At 30.2% G+C, this 18,821-nt stretch overlaps 2 protein-coding genes and 1 long non-coding RNA gene across 5 annotated transcripts; 2 read left to right on the top strand and 1 right to left on the bottom strand.

Moving 5' to 3' along the window:
• Positions 1–449: 449 nt before the first annotated feature.
• Positions 450–3,110, top strand: LOC123884672 (peroxidase 16-like). The gene is made up of 4 exons (XM_045933821.1): positions 450–709; positions 1,494–1,691; positions 1,980–2,145; positions 2,495–3,110. Exons 1-4 carry the CDS (start codon positions 494–496, stop codon positions 2,899–2,901), a joined length of 987 nt encoding a protein of 328 aa, XP_045789777.1. The 5' UTR covers positions 450–493; the 3' UTR covers positions 2,902–3,110.
• Positions 3,111–7,118: 4,008 nt separating this feature from the next.
• LOC123884910 lies at positions 7,119–11,536 on the bottom strand. The gene is made up of 3 exons (XM_045934138.1): positions 10,826–11,536; positions 9,124–9,359; positions 7,119–7,893 (listed from the first exon to the last, which is right to left on the bottom strand). Exons 2-3 carry the CDS (start codon positions 9,355–9,357, stop codon positions 7,333–7,335), a joined length of 795 nt encoding a protein of 264 aa, XP_045790094.1. The 5' UTR covers positions 9,358–9,359; positions 10,826–11,536; the 3' UTR covers positions 7,119–7,332.
• A 3,139-nt stretch (positions 11,537–14,675) lies between these two features.
• LOC123887170 lies at positions 14,676–18,349 on the top strand. 3 transcript variants are annotated; one of them, XR_006801386.1, is made up of 6 exons: positions 14,688–15,233; positions 15,749–15,951; positions 16,476–16,574; positions 16,822–17,315; positions 17,409–18,004; positions 18,110–18,349. It is a non-coding gene; the product is annotated as an uncharacterized LOC123887170 (long non-coding RNA). The 3 variants fall into 3 exon arrangements; XR_006801385.1 differs by having other exon boundaries at positions 14,676–15,233; positions 16,476–17,315; XR_006801384.1 differs by having other exon boundaries at positions 14,694–15,233; positions 16,476–17,315; positions 17,423–18,004.
• Positions 18,350–18,821: the final 472 nt, after the last annotated feature.

Below are 18,821 nucleotides of genomic sequence, written 5' to 3'. Positions count from 1 at the left end.
TTAAACCGTATGATCTCGATCGAATGATCTTGATTCACTGACTGCATACGGTTATGAATGCTAATCGCACCTAATTCAGATCTATTGAAGTATATATATGCCTATAGTTTGACATTCTCTATCACAATTTGATAGAGAAAAACACTTTTTTTTTCTTAAAAAAATTTCAACACTAAGATTTAATTGATATGAAACAAATTTTTTAAGCCATTTAATCTTCAATCACGCATCCTTCTACATCATATGATCAAATAACATATTAGCTAGACTCTGGATTATGTATCCATGAAACCAACCTTTTTTTTCTTATTCTCACAAATTATCCTATTTTTTTAATAATTATTCTCACAAAATATCCTTCAAATCATTATAATATTCTTATTCAATATCAACCCTTTTTTTCATCATTACACGTCAATTACTATATATTATAAATATAGGAAATACAATTTGTAACATATGAAACAAATAAGAAAAATAACAAAGAGTAACAATGGGAGCTCCTAGGATCATTGTGGTGTTATCAATTTTTGTTCTTGTTATAGTTTGTGTACAAACAAGTTCAGCTCAACTTAGTAAAGGCTTCTATGGCAATACATGTCCAAATGTTGAACAATTGGTTCGGTCTGCCGTGGAGCTCAAGTTTAAGCAGACTTTTGTCACTGCTCCTGCCACTCTTAGACTCTTCTTTCATGATTGTTTTGTTAGGGTATGTTTAATTCAAAGTTTTTGTTTTCAATTATGTTTCCACAAATCACAATGATAATTTATTACACAAAGTATATAAGCTATTGCTAATTAAGTTCAATAATGAAATATTGAGTTACACAATAGACGCGGTACTGAAGCTGACACCAACATAACTGATAATAATTTTACAAAAGTTAACTAGCTGAATGTAATTACATGTGTTATTGTCACGTTGAATACTGAACACTCCTTCGATTAGAGGCGTTAGAGCTTCAAAATCACCTGCCTTTCTCCCTACCTCTATCTGTGATCATCTCTCTCTCTCTCTCTCTCTCTCTCTCTCTCTCTCTCTCTCTCTCTCTGTGTGTGTGTGTGACAGCAGGCCCCTTCTCTTATACAGTAGGTGGCCCGACACTGTATCTCACGATCTTCTCTACCTCTCTCTAGTAGAGTTTTTGTCTTCTATAAAAATTGAACCACATATCCTGAGGTTCAAGTACATTTTCAATCTATTTTAGTTTAAACTCAACCCGCCTTTTATGAAAAAAAATATGGGAATCTTTTAGGTCTATATAAATTCCCACCTAGGTAGGGTCAATGGAAAGGTAGGAAGGATCCATTGATCGTGGTTATGTGTGGTAATAAAAAAGAATTTGACTCGTCTAAAGTGAAATTATGCTTTGATGGTTAAAGTAAGCCATTTTAACGATCGATGTTCCAATTCATTATATTGACAATTGGTTAAAATGTGCACATATTTTTAAAAATAAGGTTGATTTATGTTTTTATTAATTTATGGACAGGGTTGTGATGCATCAATTTTGCTTGAATCTCCAACTAGTCAAGCAGAGAAAAATCATCCTGATGATATTTCATTAGCTGGTGATGGCTTTGACACAGTGATTAAAGCAAAAGAAGCTATTGACAAAGATCCTCAATGCACAAATAAAATCTCTTGTGCAGATATACTTGCTCTTGCTACAAGGGATGTAGTCAATTTGGTATATCCATGCTTTTACTTCTAGATTACTTTGATTTTCCAATTTAAGTTACTAATAAAATTTCCAAAAAAGTATGTTATTTGATACTATTAGCTATGAAACACAGACACTCTTCAAATTAAGTATGTCTCGGATTCAGATAATGTCGGTGTCCAACTTTAACGCGACACAAACACATACTGTTACATTGAATTATGTTAATAGTGTCACTGTCGTGTTTGTGCTTCATAGGATATTAGCCAAATTATATGAATGCTATTAATAATTTATAATTGTATAATATTATAGGCTGGGGGACCATTTTATGAAGTTGAATTAGGAAGGCGTGATGGAAGAATATCTACAATTGCAAGTGTTCAACGCCATCTTCCTCATCCTGAATTCAATTTGGATCAACTTAATTCAATGTTTAGATTCAATGGCCTCTCCCAGATAGACATGATTGCATTATCAGGTAACTTAACTAATAGAAAGTAGTATAATGAAGCTAAACTCGCCACATAATCGGTAAATAATCAGATCTTTAAATATATGCTCAAATGTTCGACCTTTAACCGATGTGTATGGAAAATTATTAGTTGAGAGAGTTTAATATCTTAAATGATTTATAGTGTCTCAAAAGATCTCTCGATGTAGTTTAAGAAGATTGATTTCACCATTCAAAAAGAGTCGGCGGCGCAGTTTGTTCTATTTTAGATTCTAGTGATAAAGATAATTTAAACCAATTGCTTATAAATTAGAATATAGTTTTTAAATTTTTGACAAACTTCAAAAAAAATTATGTCTTGGTATAATTTTGTTAGGTGCACATACAATTGGATTCTCTCATTGCAACCGTTTCTCAAAAAGAATCTACAACTTCAGCCCAAAAAATAGAATTGACCCAACACTAAATTTACAATATGCATTTGAGCTTAGACAAGCATGTCCTATAAAAGTTGATCCTAGGATTGCTATAAACATGGATCCAATCACACCTCAAATATTTGACAATCAATATTTCAAGAATTTGCAACAAGGAAAAGGACTCTTTACTTCAGATCAAGTGTTGGCTATAGATAAAAAGTCAAAGAATACAGTTGACTTATTTGCATCAAATGAAGCTGCTTTTGAAAGTGCTTTTATTGATGCTATTACTAAGTTGGGAAGGGTAGGTGTTAAAACTGGAAATCAAGGTGAAATAAGGTTTGATTGTAGTAGGGTGAACTAGAGGGATGGATTAGTCAAGTACAATGATTATGGTGTTGTGTTTTACTTTATACAAAAGTGAAAAGTACAAGTGTGTGAGAAATTTGTATATTTATTAATATTTCATTGTTGAATTAGTAATTTGAATTTTTTTCAAATATGTGTGTATTCATAAATCTCACATATGATATAAGATATTGAAAACCAACAATAAATTGGTTTAAGTAATAAAAGTATTTGATCACTTTAGACTTTAGAGGTTAAATGTTCAATCACTGAATTTTGTGCACGAAAAATATTTGATCGGAAGGATAGAATTTACTTTGTGTGTTTCCGACAAATTTTCTAATAGAAATTTGTCGCTCAAAAATGGTGGTATTAAAATAAAATAATATATATAACAACATTTTGCTTATATATTATTATAAAGATGTGAATGGGTTTATCCGAAGAGTTTAATAACTACTCGAAATATTATTCTTAGAAATGGATATTAGGCCTAACTCAACCTTTTAAAATCGGCTTGTAAGGTGAGGATTGCCTCCAATATATAAACACTTAGTCAGGTCATCTCTCAACCGATGTGGGACTTTTAACACACCCCCTCACGCCCAGCACTATTGGGTTTGGTGCGTGAATATAAACGGTAGGTGGCCCGATAGCGGAAACATGATAACAGGTGGCCCAACGGATCGTGGAGAGGCTCTGATACCATATTAGAATTTGGAAGACCTATACTCAACCACAAAAGTTAGCTTGAGAGTTGAGGTTTTCACTACATTTATAAAGGTTATCTTTGCCATATCTCTAGCCAATGTGAGACTTCTAACACACCCCTTACACGTCCATAACTGAACAAGCTGGAACGTGGGATCAACAACAACGGGTAGCCCAAATATGGGAGATCTCCACAACAAACAACAAATGAATCTAGGATAGGCTCTGATATCATATTAGAAATGGATATTGGGCCTAACTCAACCTTACAAAACTAGCTTGTAAGGTGAGGATTACCTCCAGTATATAAACACTTAGTCAGGCCATCTCTCAACCGATGTAAGACTCTTAACAATTACAATTAAAATACTTAATTTCACTATATTATTTGGAATTTTCAGGTGTTGCTCTCATTCTAAAATGTTGTGGTGATTTTATTTTTTGAAAATTTTCTTTAGTGTCTCTTGCCCATTTTGTTAATTAGGAGTTTTTTTCCAAGTGTTCTATTTGGGATTTTAGCGTTTTATTTGTAGGTGTGTGAGGGCGAATTTTGTCTTTTACACCTTTTCCTTTCTAATCTTTTGGTTAGGCCGTATTAATAAATTCTTAATTATTGAAAAAAAAGAAACCCCAAAGTTGAAATCTAAACATAATTCATCAAGTTTTTGCACCACTGCAACTAAAAGCCAAACAAATAAAAATATTAAGCATAACATTATATCATATACCTCTTATTTCTATTATTTGGGTGTGCATATTTCACTTTCTTCACAAACCTTAGTGCTTAGAAAGTGATGTGAGTTTACCATTTTTGCTTCCTAAAATAAGTACTTTTGTTTCAAGTTATATTGGGAACAAACACCCAACAAACAAGGTTTGTGTAATATAAAGGACTACAAACAAATATCATATACAAATAGCTAGAAAATAAAAATTAAAGTCGGTTGTAAACATAATGCCCTGTAAACAAACTTATAGTTAGATCATTGTAACTACTTTTCCCTCTAAACATCCCCAGTAGTGATTGAAGTCTCCTATTTGCATGCAATTGATGCATGCAATTGTATCAATTGCATATCACCTAGGTTTTACCTAATTATGTCTTTTGTGTTAACACAATCATTTCTTATAAATCAAGAGATTGACCTCAAGTAGTTAATAAGCTCCTCTAAGACGGATCGTTCGAGAGAATCCGAGTTTGATTTTTGGTGGGAATAATTTTTTATCAGACTTTCCTAACCTCACGACTGAACTTTGGATTACCAAACTCCCCTTCCTTCGAGAGAATCAGAGGGCTAATTCCAAAATATAAAATCATTTCAAACAAACTTATTAATTTTCTTAGTTATTCTTTATCATCCACCATTTAGTTCTTAGTCAAAAAAAAATCCACCATTTAGTTCTATACAATATACAGCTGTAAATATTTTCCTTATTTATTAGTCTAGTATACAAGAAATGGCTTCAAATAATCTTGATTACTTCTTTAGGTCCCATCCATTGGCAAGCCCTCAATATTTTGCTAAGAAATGAGTTTCATATTAAACTCAAACAATTTGCATGAAGTATGCATAATTGAAGTAGAAATATTTGTTTATTTATTTTTGCCAAAATAAGGTTCATGATAGCAACATAATCAAAATGATAATATAGGCCAAGAAATATTAAGCTTTACAATAGCATATAGGTTTGAAAATAACATCTTGGACATTAAAGTTTTTTAAGAATAAGTGAATCACTTTATAATATCTTATCTATATACAAAAAGTGACACACTCAGATAAAACTATGTATGTTTTGCTTTTTTGACTTTTAAAAACAAGATAAAAAAAGTTAGCATAATCTAGTTCAATCAAAGTTAGAAACAGAACATTTCAATAAAAGAAAGTAGGAAATAGAAAAATGATAAAGAGGTGGTAAAGACATATGCATAATGACTACTATTAAATTGACCAAATTTTTGTTGAAAGCATCATTGATTCAATTGCATGCAAATTTATAGAATATTGATGCAATGTACCAAACAACTAAGCTATGCTCACGGGGACAATTTAGTCCTCGTTTTCTTCATCATATTTATGAAATTTTTCACCATCTAAGATTTTAATTGTTAAAATTATATACTAAATGTTTGTCTACCTTAACCAAAAAAAGAAGGGCAAAGGTTTGTCATTGGGCTCATAAGGGTATTGAGCCCTTTAATCATGTAGCAACAAGCCCAATCTCCAACAAGAAAGACTTCATTGAGAAGTACTACATGTAAGGAGAATTGTTTTGCCACCCTATTTATTTTCTTCGGTGTCCTACAAATTTACTAAAATACCCATATCCGTTATTTAGGTAGTAGATACTCTCGAAAAACATCCTACGAATTTTTATTTATTTATAACTTCTGCTACTTAAGTAGTGGAATGATAAAAATAGAAAAGCGATTATGAAACCATATGTAAAAGCGATTATAGAAAAGAAAGAAAAAAAAAAAAAACTCATATGTAAACTAAAATAAGTGATTATGAAACCATTTCCATTTCAGAAGTGATTGAAAGCTAAAATTTGCATGCACTTGAATCAAACACATAGCTCCTAAATCTTTCTTAATCATGTCTATGTGTTAACATTATCATCTCTATCTCTTTTTACAAACTTATTTTCTTATTGACTCTAGCATACACCATTTTATTCTATATAATATAACTAGCTGTAAAAATTTTCCTTATGTATGATTTCTTTTTTTGGTCTTACCCTGATAGTTTTCAAGAAAAAATAATTCTGATAATTTAGTGTTCAGTCAAAAAAATTATTATTATAATCAAGATTCGAACTTAGATCTTCTAACAAACGAATCAAAGTCAGTCAGGTTGTTCAAAATAATATTTTCGATTTTATGCCAATTATGTTTGAAAAAAATCAAAATAAAATCCTGTAAAGGTACATTTATTATTAGGGTTATGTTAACTTGTGCCCTAAGGGCACATGTTAAGCTACTTAAAAATAGAAATATAGCATTTAATGATAGAAAACATTTATTGTTTAGAAAATTGAATACACCACAAGTTCAATAAATTTTTTCCACATTTATCTCCTTAACATGTGCCCTTAAGGGCACAAGTTAACATTCTCCTTATTATTATAGCCAAAATAAAGGTTCTTGATAACAACATAGTCAAAATAAGAATTTGACCCAAGAGCTCTTAGATGATATATGATGCGGGTCTCTTCTAGTTTAATTAAGGTTTTGAGTTCGATTTTTACAGTTTGGGCATGCAATAACGTTAAAACTTTTAAGGAGAGATTGCCGCTTTTAGCGATGCAGTTGGACGCAGAGGATAACTGATTGATGCCAAAAAAAAAATATGGGCCAAGGATTATTAACCTTTTTTAATTTAATATATAGTCTTTTTAAGAGTGGACTTTCCTTATAAAACTTAAAATTCACATAAAGCATCAAGATCAAGTGGTACCATGTTCAACCTTTATAGTAGCATTTAGTTTTGAAAATAACATAATGGACATTAAATCAATTTAAGAATCACTTCATACACTAACTCTTATCTATATACAGAAAGTGACACACTAAGATATATAAAACTATATATTAAGTTATCCATTTTATTGGAATAAAGTAAAAACTCATCTAGGAATATGATGACATCACATGAACCATATAAATTCAAGTGGTCCATGTTTTAGTAAAGAGGAACAATAATACAATTAAACAAGTTAATTAAACTCCTAATTAATTAAGCTTTAAACCTTGAGAAAGCCAATGTGGCCCCTTTTTATCTTGATCAAATGTAACACTAGAGCTGCTCATTGGTGTTGTAGGGTCACTACTATCTCCAATTCTATCTGATTGAAAAGTAACATAAGAATTAAACTCCTTAGTTTTCATTCCATTTGGAAGCATATAAGATTTTTTCTTCTTATTCTTTGTTTGGTTGCTTCCTATACATAAAGTCAAATCCACTTCAATTTCTTCATCACAAACATCATTGCTTATTTTACAACTTTGAAATGCTTCATCACAAGGCTTTTCAAGATCCAAATCTTTTTGCCTTTTTTTGATTATTTCTCCTGAACAACTTCCACTTCTTTCTTTTATGTATATATCCTCTTTCAAAATTTGGACATGGCTAAATGAAATTTGTGTTGGTTGTTGATTTTGGTGAACAAAATAAGGTTGGTTTATACCTATGGTACCATTCATAGGGGTCCAAAATTTATTTTGCTTGGTTTCATTTTTATGCTCATCCATTAGCATTTTTTGCACATTGTATATTCTATGTAATTCCTTTACCTACAAATTTTCAAATACTAATTAATACATTTTTCAACTAATAAAATGTTCAATTGAATGATTAATGTCATACCATATAATGTACTATATCTTATATGCATCAAATAAAAACATGTAAAATCATACATGCTTGTAATTGTAAACAAATACTCTCTTACACAATGAGTGTCACATTTAGGGTCCGTGTGAATTAGCTTATATTTGAAATTATGCGGAACAACTTATATAAATAAGTTTTTATGTATTATTATAAGTTTTTTAAGGTAGTTTATGAGAAAACAACTTATAAAGATACAATTTTTGTTAGTAAAAACTTATGAATTAACATAAAAATTTATTTATTTACATAACCTAAAAAATAATTCAAATCCAAACGGACGTTATTTAACATATTTTAAGAAGAGAAAAAATCATAAATGATAGAAAAATAATAATAATATTACTAAATTTTATTTATTATGGAAAATGGAATATAATGACTTTGTATATATACACATATTATTAAGTAACTAATACAATTAAAATAATTAATGTTACATTAAAAAAAAATTCTTTTATTCATTTTGAGACAATTTTTATTTTTATTTTGAAATGTGAGACTAGTGAAGGAATTCTTACACTGATTTTGACATCAGCATTGTCCCTGTCAAATTGTTATGGTTGGACACTATTAGCATTTATTGTACAATTTATTCAATTGGGTCCATGAAAGGACTGTTTGGCATAATTAAAATAATAAAATGTAACAAAAAAAAATTGAATTCACGGCGATCATTAAAATCACACATTCGAGATATTAGTGATTAGACGGTCCACAAAAATGCAGTTTATAATTTTTTGTTTTTAATTTAAAATATTAAACTTACATGTAAATCATATTTACCGATAATCTAAGTGCATGAATTTGTGATTAAATGATTGTTTTCTTGGATTAGAACTGTTCAACCTAAATTCTTAAATTTTACCAATATCGTACTCAACAATTTTAAATTACAGTCATCAACTATTATTGCGGCTGAAATATAACAGTTTTAGAAATCTCTGCAACAACATTGCAACCGGAATTGCTATCGTATTGGCCAAAATCGCAATTTCACAATTGCAATTTAAACCATGCGTTTCATTCCACTTTTGAAATTTGGTCATGCTATGCAAATTTTCTAGTAAAAATGGAATGGCAACATGAATTTTGTATTGTTTAAGAAGATGCATAAAACATTGACATGATACCTGGCTCTTGAAGATGTCTTCTTGCATCTGCATTGTCTTTCTGATGGATTCTCTGTTGTTTCTGTCTAGAATCTTATCCATTGGATCTTGCAAATTCATAACTCCAATACTACAATGATTATTAATCACTTTTTTCACTCCTTTGTTCTGATATTGCTCCCAGGCATCAACACCACTCACAGTGAAGTTGTTGCAGTCTAGAGGATTTATTGAATATTCAATTTTTGTTCCCATTCCTAAAAAATAAATGGCTTAATTAGTAAAATGGTCCCTTAAAGATATTTTTGGTTTCAAATTGGTCCCTTAAAGAAAAAAAGGTCCAAATAGGTCCTTAAAGAAAAAAAAAATCCGAATAGGTCCCTTAAAGACATCTCCGTTAATCAGTTTGGTCCCTAAAAAGAGGTTTAAATAGGACCAAACTGATTAACGGAGATGTCTTTAAGGGACCTATTCGGACTTTTTTTTCTTTAAGGGACCTATTAGACCTTTTTTTTCTTTAAGGGACCAATCTGAAACCAAAAATGTCTTTAAGGGACCATTTTACTAATTAAGCCAAAATAAATCAATACTTATAAACTTAACTCTTGCTATCATAAACTATGAAACATTAACACCGACACACGACACTAATATGTTGACACAAGAAATAATTTAAGAAAATAAAATAATTCAATATGACTATATGTGTCGGTGTCAGAAATCAGACATGTCTTCCATCTGAAATGTCAGATACCAGACACCGATATGTGACTATATATGTCAATGTCAAATTCCGACACGCATCAGACACCAGACATGTTTTCCATTTGAAGTGTCAGATACCAGACACCGATATGTTTACACTTAATAATAATTTGAGAAAATTTGAGAAAATGAAACCATAAAATATAACTATATGTGTCGATGTCGTGTCGAGGAAGATGGATCATGGATCTAAATAACCAAACACTAAATATTTATGGAGACCTTATTGTTGGAATACTTTGACCCCAAGTGCAAGAATTCAAGTCATGATCTTATGATATCTTGCAAGATTTTGTTACTACCTTTATGTATGCATAGATTCAAGCCATATATAGAAACTATACAAAAAATTTACACTTCTATAATAAAATAGAAACTGTACTGGTTTTGTTGTTTGAGTAAATTTGTCAAAACAGAGGAAACTTTACTAAACCAAAAGTAGAAGAAAGAATTTTCTTAGAAAAAGGTTCAAAAGTGCAAACCATACATTTGCAGAAAATTTGATGATGAATGATTTAATGAACATTATATGCAGGCATTTATGTGTATCTTCATTCACTATTACTAGAAACTATGCCCAAAAAAGTGTTGTGTTTCTCAAAAAGCAAAACTCAAGTGAAAAGAAAAAGTTGTTCATGTTCATGCTTTTCTAAGGAAAAAAAAAAAGAAAAAGAAAAACTAAACCTTATATATATACTTGATGAAAATCAAATAAAGATTCAAGAAAATTAAAAATATTTAGCTTAAATTTCATGAACTTATATATATACAAGAAAAAAAAAAAAAAAAATCTCTTTTATGTTACTCTTGCAATTTGAGAACTTTGAAGTCTGCAATTTTTTTGCAGACTTTAATTTTCTCCGCTAATGAAGTAGTCAGAAAATGTTAAATCCCGAGAAAAAAAAGGGTATGATTTATATTTAGAAATAGATAGATGTATATATGGTTTAAAGATTACCTTATGTAAGAAGTAGCAAAATTGAAGCTTAGTGTGAGGAAGTTCATTGAAGATATTGCTCTTCCTTCATGCCAACATTTTTATCCATAAAGTTTAGTATTTTTAAACAAATACTAATACAAACAAGTGGATGATTAATTATGATTATGGTTTAGCTTGAAACATGGTTGGAAAAAATAAATTAAAGGACGGATGAATCCAAGTAGTAATGAAGAATTTGAAGAAAGGTCATAGACAGCATGAAGACACTTGGCAATTCAAAGTTTAAAGCTTTTGCTTTGAAACATAATTAACAACAAAGCAAGATTATTTTTTTATAAAACTTGATTAATGATCATGTTGTTGAGTTAATAATTTAGGATTGACAGGCTGTGAAGGAAGGAAGGAGGCAAAGGAAAAGCTGGAGGAGCAATGTGTTTGTATATGTTTGAGAGAGAGTATGAATGATTTTTTGTGTCTGTGAGAGAGAGAGGGATAGAAAGAGAGAGAGGTTATTATAATATATATGAAGATATTGTAATTGTAACATATATTTACTTAGTTTATGAGTTTAATGAGACAATATAAAATGATTTTAAATATTTATGTACAATCACATCTCATTGTATATATAAATATTTTTAAGATGTTTTTGGAGGGTAATAAAATAAAGTAGCATTTGTACCTAAAATAAAAAATAAATAAAGTAGCATCTACATTGACATGTGGTTTGAGGTGATATTTATAAAACTTTTTTATATTATGATTGCATATTAATTTGTTAGGCAGGTTTTATCGGATTTGGATCGACTGCCGTTGTAATTACACGTAGTAGTCGATTGTGGTGTCGATTTATGATTCAATAGTTTAAATTTATGCAATATAAATTTAATAATTTATTACAGTATTTAATCTCGATCCTGAAAATTTAATCAGACGGTCAAGAGTATTTACTGTATGCACATACGTGGTTAACAATGGATCAACGATATTTTTTAAAAGAAAATACTCACGATCTTCATTTTTATGAATGAGAGGATGATTTGGTCATTTTTATTTCCTCTTAAATGAGAAAGAAATAAATATAGGATTAGTTTATTGTATAATCATTTTTCTTTATTCTTCTTTCAACTCATAACCGATTAGGTTATCATCTCAATAGTTAATACGATGCAGACCGTACTCTAATACTTCGAAGAGATAACATCTATTATCATTAGAGTTTCAAACAATTTTCAAGTATCGCGTGATTTCCAATTATCTACCATGAAAGTGCTCCTAATACTTAGATTAGATCTAAAATTTATAGTTTAATGTATATATTTATTTATGCTACCCTGTAATGTGTGGGAAAGAATGGGAGAGTAGGGACCACAAAGTTAGATGATAATAATGAAAACAAATGACACTCCTAAAACATGAGCCAATGTAGGGTAATGAACAAGATATTCCAGACAAAGTCTTGTAGGGACTAAATAATGAAGATATGCATGAACTATCAAAGTTATTAGTGGTGGTTTTTTCATTGTAGGACCTACCATTATTTTTCTTTCTTCTTATCCAACGATTGAGATTTGTTTATTCTTTCCGTACATGATGCAGAACAATATCTACATTTATCTCTTGAATTTGAGTTTGAGATTTTGAGATTGAGATTTCACTATGTAGTACTACTAATTTCAGGTGTTTTATTGAGATTCTATTATAGTGCTTTGAACTATTAAATTCCATTGGCTTGGGATTTGAAATTGATTATGACTACTTTCATACACACACACACACATAGTCTAGTATATTGTTAGTTTCAAATTAGTATAGGAGAATGTTAACATGTGCACCAAGGGCACATGTTAAGGAAACAAAAATAGAAAGTATTAAATGTTGAAGCATTAAATTTTAACTTTTTAAGCATTAAATTTTTGTATCATTAAATGTTAAATTTCTATATTAAGATACTTTAACATGTGCTCTATATGCACATGTTAACAACACCCATTAGTATATTGGTTTGAGTATAATTGATTTTAACTAAAAAAATTAATTTTTCATTATCATAGAATCAATGTTGATCAAAAAACTAAATACACATATTAAGAAGTTTGTTGAGAGCTAGGATTGGATTCTGCCCATTAAATGGGTGAGTTCACAAATCCTAGTTCAACTGATAAAAATGTCAAAATTGTTAGGTTGAATATCATGATCGGGGTTCGAACCTCGGTCGCTCTACATTAAAAGTGTGAGTTTTAAGTGGCTTGCTATTTCGTCAATCTGCCCAAAAAAGTGCACGGTTTGATCTTAAATTAAAGGCCACTGCAAGAAAAATGTCATTTATTGAAGGAAAATATCACTTAAGAAGTGTTAAAATTCACCAATAATTTTGTGGCGAAATTTTCTGCTTAAATTATGTTTGTAAATGAAGATTTTCTTGTGAATATTATTTAAAATTAAGTTAATGAAAGTGTGGTATAATTGAATAACTTTTTAAATACTAAAGAATCTGATCCATGCATAAGCTTCATTTCAAACCGTAGAAAAGATAAAATTGACAAAAAAAATCAATAATATTTTTTTTTCCTTTGCCTTTACTTCAGATGAAAGGATCGTTTCCTAAATACTTGATTTTTATAATAATAAAATTGACCCTTTTCCTTAAATTCTGCTAAGTTTTATGCTGGTTGTTAATAATTGCATGCAAATCCAAAATAATTCAATGGGAAAAGCAAATTTTGTATCAACTTTGAATAAAGAAGTGAATTTTTAAACCTACATGTTTTGAATTTCTATCTAGCTACTAGAGGACTAAGGTGCTATATATATATATAAATAATACTATGATTGAGAATGGGAAAGACTTTGATAATTTTGATGTCTTTATAAAGGAATAAATGTTTTATGTTTGAACTTAGAAAAATAAAGCATGGTATATTGTGCATCCAATATGTATGTTCCCACTATAAAATGTGTTATAGTCACATCAAGTTTTTTAATCCATCTACAATACAAATGCAAGCATGATTTGCGTGTATAGTTGTATTTAATCGCGATTCTCTAAAATATTAAGTGTTTTTTTTTTTTTTTTATGGGCTTTGAAGAGGAGACAACGCGTGGTAAACTCAAGTGATAAATTTTAAATCAAATACATCAACTTTCATTGACCAATTTTTGTTTATATTTTGGGACGGAGGGAGTAGTAATTAATAGGCTTAACTATACATTTGGTTCCTTACGTTTATTTTAAGTTTCAATTTGGTCCCTTACGTTTAAAAAGTATCAATTTGGTCCCTTACGTTTCCATTAGGTTTCAATTTAGTCCTTTCCGTCAATTTTGTCACATGTGGCAGTCAATTCGCATATGTGGACTGACACGTGGACATTTTGACACAGTGACACGTGTATAGTTCAAACGGTGTTAGTGACAAAACTAACGGAAATGACTAAATTGAAACCGAATGAAAACGTAAGGGACCAAATTGATTTTTTTTAAACGTAAGGGACCAAATTGAAACATAAAACAAACGTAAGGAATCAAATGTGTAGTTAAGCCTAATTAATATCTTCGATAAAGATGTGTGGTGGAAGTGTAAATTTTTATTTCCAAACATTCATTAATGAAAATCACAAGAATCAACCATAATTTTAATCATAAATTAAGGAGTACCCCTTTGTACTCCTTATAATAAAATTTTGATTATAAAAAAAAAAATATTTTAATCATAGGTGCAAATATTTAGTTTTTTTATTTTTATATCTTTGCAATTACATTGTATTTGCAATACGTTAGATGCAATTGAGTCACATCAATTGTGTGTTCGTATTCGAAAACAATTATCTATTACATCAAAAAAGTTCAATATGGTTAAAGTTGTAAGACGACATTAAATATAATCACTACAAAAAAAGTGTGGATTTGCAACGGAACAGCAGTGGCGGTCTATACACAACCGTCGCCGCTATTCTAACTTTGGAGGTTTGCGGCCGTTTCCTTTGAACCGTCGTGGCTTATATCATATCATAACCCGCTAGAAATATTCACTCCATTCCCTCTTTGTTTTCATTTCATTTCATCCTTAGATTCAAACTTTCGATTCCCTTTTGTTTTCATTTCACTCACAAAATCCTTCAGATTCAAACTTCGTTCGTTGAGATTCAAACCTCAGATTCGTCTTTGTTCTTCGTTCGTTCAATCGTCTTCACCCCAAGCTTCAGATTCAAACCTCAGATTCGTTCGTTCAACTTTGATTCAGAATTGTTCAACCCTAGTTTCATTTCGCGAAAAGCTTCGATATGTTCAACTTCAATTAAGAATCGTTCAATCTCAATTCACTTCAACTCTCATTCAGAATCATTCAACCTCCATTCATTTTCTCTGCAAAGCTTCGTTTCAGAATCTCTCAAGCCTCACTTCAGTTTTGTCCATCATTCAATTCAGGTTCAGTTTATAATTTTATTACATTTTTTAGTTATTTTTTTCCCATTTTTTCATCATTTTGTTTCATAAATTGGTACTTAGGTATTTGAAACTAGTTATTGTTTAGAAATTTAGTAATTAGGTATTTGAAATTAGTTTATTAGTTTCCAATCTATTGTGCTTCCTGAAATTTAGAGAAAGAGGTACATATATCGTTATAGAGGTTATCATTAATTTGTTTGATTCGTTTATGTGAAGCATTATAAGCATATGAAATGCAAATAGACAAATTTTGTGAATTATTTGTCTGCAATAGCACTGTTTGAATTTACCATAGCTTAAGTGGGGTTTACTTGATTTTTGCTTGTATCTATCTATTTCTAGTATAGTAGTATCTGGTTTTTTCTGTATTCAATAATGTCAATGATTTTACTCATGTTTTATATATGAATGGTGATTTGATTTTTATAATTTTTTGTTTGTTGGTTATTAGATTATGAATAATTTGGTCGTGATGTGTTTAGCTTTGAAAACAGAACCGTTGCTAATGGTGTGGACAAAAAAGTGCCAGTGCTTTCAAAGCTTGGTTCAAGCTCCCTAACTAAGCTTCATCATAAAGTTGGATCTCAAGGCGCATCTAAGCCAACAAACATGCCACCTACTCTTGTTATGACAAGACTCATTTTGATTATGGTGTGAAGACTCACTTGGTCTTTGATCTCATTCAAGTATGCAAAATGTAAGAAATTGCTTGTTTCACTAGCTTCTATTATAATAATGTGTGTGTTGCTTGCATAATATATATTACGTGCATTTGTATGTGTTCTTAGCTTTGTTTGCCTAATTTAACTCTAAATCTGTGTGTGTTTTTGTTGGAATTGGGTGTTTTCATGATTTGTTCGTTTTTCAGCCTTTAAGTATCAATCATAGGAAAAGGGATATTATGTTTTAATTTGTATCAATCATAGGAAAAGAACTATAGATATATGCTAGTTGCAAAAATGAGCCTGAAATATTGGTCTAGTAGTATAAAATAGTTTTCGAAAAATCAAATGATCTCAACATCACTATGGAAATCATGATAAATTGTTCCTTCTATTCATATTAGGAAGGACTGTTGAAATATAAAACTAAAACTAACATACAATTGATATTCTGTAAGTCAATTTCATTATGTGATAGTACAAATCAAGGTACACACTGAAATTGATCTTTTCCACATAATCATTTCATTATGTGACGATATCTTTTTTTATGCTATAGGACTTGGACAATGGAAATCAAACAGAAGAAGAATTGCATGCTAGAAAAGTATTTCAAAATTACTAAATTTACTCTTGAAGAACTTATATTAGTATATGTGTAAGTGATTCATAGCTGTGTGTTGAGCTCAAGTAATTATGTTTCCAGGATGATATCTCAACATCAATTATATATATTTTAACTTTGAGAATCTTTGAAAAGGTTGTACTTGAGCTTGTTCCAAGGGACTATGATATGGATACAACATCTCCTTTACAAAAGTTAGATATTGTCAACATGGTTTCGATGATTTTCTTTTAACCAAATAATCATAGATTCTCTAATTTGATCATGGATTCTATTTCAGCTTCAGAACAGGGCATAGAGAACAATGTAAACAATAAGCAAGTAGACAACCTAATAGAGGTTAGATCTTTGGTCATGTCAGATTTTTGTTTATAAGGTCCTGTTGTTGATTTTTGTTTATAAAGAAAATCTTTATTTACTAAATCATTAATCAACAAGATATAGAGAAATTTAATGAGGTATGCCACAATAGTTATACCATGGAACTACTGTTGTGATCTAAGGAAATTTGATGTTTGATTTGTGTTTTATTTGATTTATGTGGTCATCTTGGAGTTTTTGAGATGTCTCATTCAGGACTTGATTTGTGTTTTATTTGATTTATGTGGTCATTGGAGAACCAGTCTGTCTTGTGGACAATTCAATAGAAGGATATGTTTCATTATGTTTTCCACCATGCTATCATCATTTAGTGAAAGGTGTCACATCACATTGCTTAGTTGCAATGCAATGTTGTGCCTTCATTCTAAATACAAAGAGACTTGCAGAAATCATGTAACTGTCTAGCCTCTTTTTAATTTATTTTTGTCTTTTTGTACTTCCATCTTTTTCTGTTCACTTATGTAAGACTAAGCTAAGGATTTACAGGGTTTTTGTTTTAGACGTGGAGAGCAAACAATGTACCAATCTTCCTCATTATAGATAAGAAAATATATGGTCAAATCCAGTTTTAAAGTCAGGTAGCTGAAGCTCTATATTATCAAATCAACCCTCCTGGTAATTGTCCTCATGAAGAAGTAGTCAGGTATCCAATTCCTCACTATTTAGTTTGAAACTGTTCTGTCTGCCATAATATTACGTGCACTTGTAGGTGTTCTTAGCTTTGTTTGGCTAATTTAACTTTAAATATGTGTGTTTTTGTTGGAATTGGGGGGTGTTTTTATGATTTGTTCATTTTTCTGCCTTTAGGTATCAATCATAGGAAAAAGGATATTCTGTTTTTAATTTGTATGAATAAGTTGATATAGTTTATCATAATATAAGTAGTCAGTCTTTTTAAAAAAAAATATAAGTAGTCAGTCAAGCTTGTTTCTTGTATTTGCATGTCCTTGTTTCTTGTATGCATATTTCTTGTATATGCATGTTCTTGTAGATAAAGAGTTGGTTTCAGACTAAGCTCCAAGACTCGCCACAAGTCCCTAAAAATGAATTGGTTTCTCCACAAGGCCCTCAATGTAAGGAAGGTGAGATTTCTTGCTTATGATAGTTTCCTCATATAAGAATTACATAGTTGTTGGCTTGTTTCTTAGCTCTAAGATGGTTGTTTTATTTTAAAAATAAATGTGCAGGTTTGTTTGATCAAGAAATAAAGAAAATGAAGATCAAGAACTGCTATATCCCTGTGTTAGAACATTTGTGTTGTATAATTTGTTTTAATTAGATATAGTTTATATTTAATTAGACTTTTGTGTTGAACTTTGGTTGTATAATTTTAATTAGTATGTTTAAGCATTATTTTAATTAAAGTTATGCTTTTGTTGATGATTACTGTAATGGATTTTTATCAATTAATTTAGTAGTTATCAGTATGAAATAAGATCAATTAAAACAGGAAAAGCTATAAGCTAACCAAAAAATACCAATTTTTTTTTTAAAAAAGGAATGGATTGCGACGGTTTAAAACCGTCACAAAACGATGAAATACATTCCTTCGCTTTTCCATTTCCCGGCGGTTTACATGATTCCGCGACGGTTTATAACTGACGCTAAAATGATTACGACGGTTTGTGTGGCAGTTCATAAAACCGTCGCTATATAGTGCTGACGACGCTAGGATCTGCGACATTTGCTCAACCGTCGCTATATGCTGTTGCGACGGTTCAAAACCCCCGCAAAACCCCTGAAAAACCGTCGCTAAAAGCCAAATTTCTTGTAGTGAATTGAAAGTTTTTTGACATTTTTTTTATAAATCATATAAAATTTTCTAAAAATTGTCTTATAATATAGATTAGTAAATAGTAAATCAAATTCTTCTGAAAGAGTTGTCGGTGAAAACATATA

This window comes from Trifolium pratense, linkage group LG5, assembly GCF_020283565.1.
Source record: "Trifolium pratense cultivar HEN17-A07 linkage group LG5, ARS_RC_1.1, whole genome shotgun sequence".
In the NCBI taxonomy this organism is placed as follows: domain Eukaryota; kingdom Viridiplantae; phylum Streptophyta; class Magnoliopsida; order Fabales; family Fabaceae; genus Trifolium; species Trifolium pratense.
Note: the sequence above shows the minus strand (reverse complement) of the source record. Positions and strands in the feature narration are given on the sequence as shown.